A 6000-nucleotide genomic window follows, 5' to 3' on the forward strand; every position below is an offset into this window, starting at 1 on the left:
TGGGAAACTTGTGGTCAAGATGACAAAAGTGCCGTGTCATTTAGGTCTGTATGAAAGAGCTAGGGAATAGTTTCTGTGGCAGTAAGCAAGAGTGATGTAAAAGTCTTAACACTACTCCATAGTTACTGCTGACGTCCACCTACAGATCTCCCCCCTCACACCCAGGTCCAGATCCTGCTTATCACCAGGGTGCCCAAATTCACATTCAACACAAGGCTTGTGAACTTTCAAACAACAGCAAAAATATGTCAAACTGCCCAAAGGTCCTTCATTGCCTCCCTCAGATCTCGGTGCAGATGAAGAGACAATGAGCTGTTCTGTACGGGGGGGCTCATCCCGCCTGACTGCTGGTGCTCGCACGTCCCCTGGCAAGGGATGGAGTCAGACACCTTGGGAACATGAGTCAACCCCTCCCTGTCCCACACACGGGTGTCAGGACAGGCTGAATCACTTTCTGGGGGTGTCTGCCTCTCTCTGCTGGCTGGAGGAGACGTTCAGATGATTGTCAGCAGCCCGGGTGCCGTGCAAGTGACTCAACGCACGCACTCTGAGCAATTTACAGCAAGGGCTGTGATTAGTGGAGGGTTCTGCCCTGAAAACATTAGGTAAAGCCTTTATGTGCAAACTGGGGGATTGTTTTGGGTGTATTTTATTCCTCTCTCTTTTCTGGAATAAATGAGCCCAATAGAAACATTTTTAATCCAGGCTGACACATCTGTCTCCTGTGGGTTGGTGTTGCTTGAGTTTCGCTGTACAGGTACAGCTAATGCTGTAAAAGTTTCTAGTAAAACAGTACTAAAATAAGGCAATAAGTGACATATTTTTTCTCTGCTTATCATGGAAAGTTTTTAAACTGAATAGCCAAGAGGTTAAGCAACAAACAGTACTTATACACATAACAAAACTTTGTGGCATGACTCATCCTTCCAAAACTGTTAATAAAGTCTACCAATAATGTAACTCATCTTGTAGGTTAAAAATGAATCTAATCTACATCTGCTTGAGTATGAGGCTGTTCATATTTAAGAGTTTTCATCCATTATGGGGAGAGACTGAGGGAGCTGGGCCTCTTCAGTCTGGAGAAGACTGAGAGGGAATCTCAATAATCCATATAAATACCTACAAAGGGTGCCAGAGGATGTCGCCAGACTCTTTGCAGGAGGTGCCCAGTGACAGGATGAGGAGCAGTGGCCATAAAATAACCCACAAGAAGTTCCACGTCAACATGAGAAAGAACTTCTTTACACTGAGGGTGGCAGAGCACTGAACAGCTGCCCAGGGAGAGTAAAGAATTCCCTCTCTGGAGACATTCCAAACCCACCTGGATGTGTTCCTGTGCCACCTGCTCCAGGTGATCCTACCTTGGCAGAGTGATTGGATGATCTCCAGGGCTTCCCTCCAACTCCAACCATTCTGTGAGTCTGTGGCTGGAATCCCCAAGTCCTGTGTGCAAGTGTTTCTTAGTGAGGACTTAGAACTCGCGGGAAATAGTGATTTTCTTAAAGCTGGTGGCTTAAAGCTTCCTTCTTGGATAAGGCCACTGCTCTCACTGCTTTGCTGTTTGCTGATTTTTAAAGTTCAGTCTGAAATTCAAATGTCGATTTGAGCCCAAAGACAAGGGATTCAAAGGGAAACTTGAGAGCTGATGAAAAGGTGTAGTTTTGGTGGACTTTGCAGGCTGTGAGAATTCCAGTGAGGGCAGAGTTGGAGTCTGCCATTCTTCCTGGCCTTCTTCTCCACCATCTCTCCTCCAGACACAGATAGATTGGAAGGAGGGAAATCTAACCCTGCCACACTGTGGGGTGAGCTCCTCAAAACCAAGATAAATTCTACAGAGTGAGGTCTGAGGAGTCAGTGGACCTTATTTGCATTCCCATGGAAGCAAGGCCCCTGTGAGCAGAAAAAAAAGGAAACAGGAGATGAAGAAATTGAGGTTTTTCAGGCATTTTACCTTTTTAACTCTGAGCAGCTGCAGCAAGATGTTCCTTTGATTTTCTTAAAGAAGTAAAAGCCAAATAGGATCTGGACCTACCACCCAGTTACACATCAGAAATGGAGGGGCATTTCTCACTGTTTTGCTGGGAACCATTAGCAGTTTTTCCCTTGGACTTTAAAGGTGATGTTCCCAGACAAATCTTTGGCTAAGGCCCAATCCAACCACAGCTACCAAATTTCTGAGCTTCCCAAATATGGATTTTGGCTCATCATCTGTTTCCGCACCTGCAGAACAGTTGTCCAGTGAGCAGCGTGGGCAAAGGAATAAGATGCCAGCAGCTCTGTCTTTTCCCAGGAATCTCTCAATTAATTTTTTAATGTGATGCTTTGCTTCACGAGTTATTCAATCTACCCTTGTGATAATCAATGGAATTTCATTCCTAAAAGCCTCTCAAGTGTGGTGGGGCCACTGTTTTATCTTCTGGAGGAAATAAATTGTGTAAGTGTTGGGATGGAGAATAAGACCAGGTCCCTTTGGAATATCATGGGGTGTTCTGCCCAATGTCAGGGTGCAGCTGGATGTGTTGGGAGCTGAAGGTGACCCCAGTGCAGGCTGTGCCCTCCCTGACATGACTGTCACTTGGATTTGTGCTCCAGGCAAGAGGCGAGACTGGAGAAGAGCTACCTCCAGTAGAGGTCTTGGGTCCATCCCAGAAACAAGGCAGGGATTTGCTGGAGAGATCAGATCCTTTGTTTTGGGACTCTTTCAAGGGTATTGATGAGTCTTGATGCTCCCTGGATTTATCTGCATGGGACAAAAACCTTGTTCTTCTGAAAGGCAAATGCAAATGGGGATCCCCGAGTAAGGCAGATCAATGGGAATGTTGCCTAAACAAAAGTATTTTAGAATAAAAAAGAACCCAAGCAGTTGCAGGGAATACAGGTGTCCTGCTTTTGCCGTGGTGCATTCCAAGAGAGATTCTGCTCTCCAAGAAAGTAACTTTCACACTTGGGCTTCAGCATTTAGATGGGATCTGGATTTCAAACTCTCAAGTGTGGATCCAGTCAGGATGAGCACAGAGGCTGTTCCCTACTGGAACTACCAGGGTGGGATGGCAATCCAGTGGCTCAGGAAGATAAGGACAAGGAGTCAGAGAACTCCTGGATACCATTTCCAATTCCCGCACTGATATCTCTGTATTTCTCTCCTCCAGACTGTAAGGACAACCTGACGTGAGTTGAACCTTCAGGCTCCAGAGCCTGCCCCAGATGCAATAATTTAGTGAGCAGATGATGTTTTCCACCAAAGCTCCTGTCTAACTCAGTGGATCTGTGTGTCTTCCGGCAGGTGTGTCCTCTGTGGCCTCCCTGATGTCCCTGGCTTGGGTGCTAGCCTCCTATCACAAGCTTCTTCGGGACTCTAGGGACGACAAGAAGAGTATGAGCTACAGAGGGGCCCTCATCCATCTCTTCTGGCGCCTCTTCACCATCTCATCCCGAGTTATTTCTTTTGCTCTCTTTGCTTCCATCTTCCAGCTCTACTTTGGGATCTTTGTAGTGGTCCATTGGTGTGCCATGGCTTTCTGGATCATCCATGGTGGGACAGATTTCTGCATGTCTAAGTGGGAGGAGATCCTCTTCAACATGGTGGTAGGGATTGTGTACATTTTCTGCTGGTTTAATGTCAAGGAAGGGCGGACTCGATACCGAATGTTTGCGTATTACACGGTGGTCCTGACGGAGAACGCTGCCTTGACGCTCCTTTGGTATTTTTACAGAGATCCTGACACCACTGACTCCTATGCCGTGCCAGCACTGTGTTGTGTCTTTCTTAGCTTTGCTGCTGGGATAGCTTTGATGCTGTTATATTATGGTGTGCTGCATCCCATGGGGCCAAGAGCTAAGATCTTTGCCAGCTCCTGTTGCGCCGAGCTGCTCTGGGGCATTCCTTTGCCCCCCGATGTTGAGCCCATGGCGCCCCAAACCCCTGGGTACCGGGGGGCCCAGGCTACGCCCACCAGAGCGGTCACGGAGCAACAGGAGGAACTCACAGCTGACACTTGCTTGCCCGTTTTCCAGGTGAGAGCAATGGTACCATCTACTCCATCTGGGCGACCCTACCCCCCCGAGGGGCCTCTCATTAAGATTGACATCCCAAGAAAAAGATATCCTGCCTGGGATGCTCATTTTGTAGACAGGAGGTTAAGAAGAACTATCAACATCCTCCAATATGTCACCCCCACAGCTGTAGGTATTAGGTATAGAGATGGACCTCTCTTATATGAGTTGCTACAATATGAATCTTCACTTTAAAGCTCCTTAAAGCAAAAGTAAAAGAGGGGACCTTATTTTTGTTTACGGTAAACACAGATCATGAAACAAACACAAACCTTCAGATAAGCTTTCTTTCTGGTTGCTGTATGTATAAAAAAAAAAAGATATTCTCTATGTTTTGTAAGTAAAAACAAAAAGAAAAACTTTTCTTTTGTTTTTTACACACAAGAAACAGTATTTCAACTTCCACACCTAGGATTCACAGGTGGAGAAGGAGGCATCTCCACATCAGTTTTATACCGTACACCAAGTGTAGAACATTATTTATGGGATTGGTGCTGATTGAAAAATAAAAAAAAAAAAACAAACAAACAAACCTACAACTGCCTTATGCCCTTAGGTGCTGAGTTTCATTAAGTACTGTCACCTTTCTCATGCAAAATTCTTTGATGATTATATGCCAGGAAAAAAACAAAAGAAAAACCAACCATCCAACTGAAATGCAAACCTTTAAATTAAAAAAGAAAAAAAAAATTAACAACAAAAAGAGAGAAATGTATTAAAAAAAAAAGTCCTGTTGTTCATATTGGATTTAGCAGAAAAAAACCCTCCAAATGTCTAAAGATAAGAAAGAAAAGATAAGAAAGCAAAGCCAAGACAACCCCAGTGGAGTTTGATTTTTCCAACAGCTGAAAGACAAAATCAGGTCTGTAAGATAATTTGGCAAGGAATTTATAACACCATTGGGCCAAGCCTTGACCGAATCGTGTTATAAAGGCAACCCCACCCTGGGACCGTTTTCCTCATGGAAATGGACCCTGTACAAAGGTGGGATTCTACCAGATCAGAGTGAAAATACAGGATCTGATCTTGTTCCCAACAACTGCTCGTGCTTAAGCCCCACTGTCTCCAGTGGAGCAAATACCAAGAGTCTGAGCCCAGAATAAGGCCTGACACCTTGATTTCTGGAAAATGTGAAAATTATCAAAATTATAAACCAAAAAAACATGATCTGAAAGTACATTTCCACATATCTAATAATTATTTCAGTAATAATAAAACTCAGCATGGTAGCAAAAAGCGAGTCAATTTAAAGGCACAATACTTGATCAGTGACTGGCAAAATAATTTGACCTACTGTATCATTTTAAGGCTGTGAAAGGCATACATGTATTATTTGTAATCTCGTGTAAGACCTGTCATGTCTCATTCAGTGCGAGCCTTAAAGTGATTGTAAAGCATCCTTTGTTCCATTTTGGGGATTTTTGGGTTTTGATTTTCTGTTTTGTTTCTGTTTTGTTTTTAAGGAAAACAAAACATGAAAAGTCGGGATTAAAAAAAAACACAAAAAAACACAAAAAACAAACAACAACAAAACAACCAACAAAACTTCTTCAAACGGTAATAACCTGTAAAACTGACTCACGTCTCGAGATGAATTTGGTGCTTTGTTATTTCTGTTGATGTTGTTGTTGTGATTTAGCTGAGAAAAATTCTTCGACTCGGTTACGTGTGGGGAACTGCTGATAAAAACTGTCTCGTGTCACCCTCTACTGTAAGTACATGGCGAGAAACAACAACCAGAGGAAACCCAAGAGCGTAGCGAGAGCGCCGTGGTTTAGCTTAGCCTTCCACCGCCAGGAGATGCTGCCACCTCCGATGCTGGCAAAGCTGTGGGGTTGTCTTGACATTTCCAAATAACCCGCTCGGTGTCTGAACATTCTCATCTCTCTCGGATTCTGTTTCTGTGCTGGAACATCTTGGGTTTTTTGGGTTTTTTTTGAGTTAAAT

The 6000-nt window shown here is 44.2% G+C and overlaps 1 protein-coding gene across 1 annotated transcript in view; it reads left to right on the forward strand.

The window, feature by feature from the left end:
* Positions 1 to 5709, forward strand: part of XKR6 (XK related 6) — a 180812-nt gene extending 175103 nt beyond the window's left edge. The window contains exon 3 of the mRNA XM_059468258.1: positions 3284 to 5709. Within this exon, the coding sequence (XP_059324241.1) occupies positions 3284 to 4248 (965 nt within the window). The 3' untranslated portion in view covers positions 4249 to 5709. The remainder of the gene's footprint in view (positions 1 to 3283) is intronic.
* The last annotated feature ends 291 nt before the right edge of the window (positions 5710 to 6000 follow it).

This window comes from Ammospiza nelsoni, chromosome 3 (assembly GCF_027579445.1).
Source record: "Ammospiza nelsoni isolate bAmmNel1 chromosome 3, bAmmNel1.pri, whole genome shotgun sequence".
In the NCBI taxonomy this organism is placed as follows: domain Eukaryota; kingdom Metazoa; phylum Chordata; class Aves; order Passeriformes; family Passerellidae; genus Ammospiza; species Ammospiza nelsoni.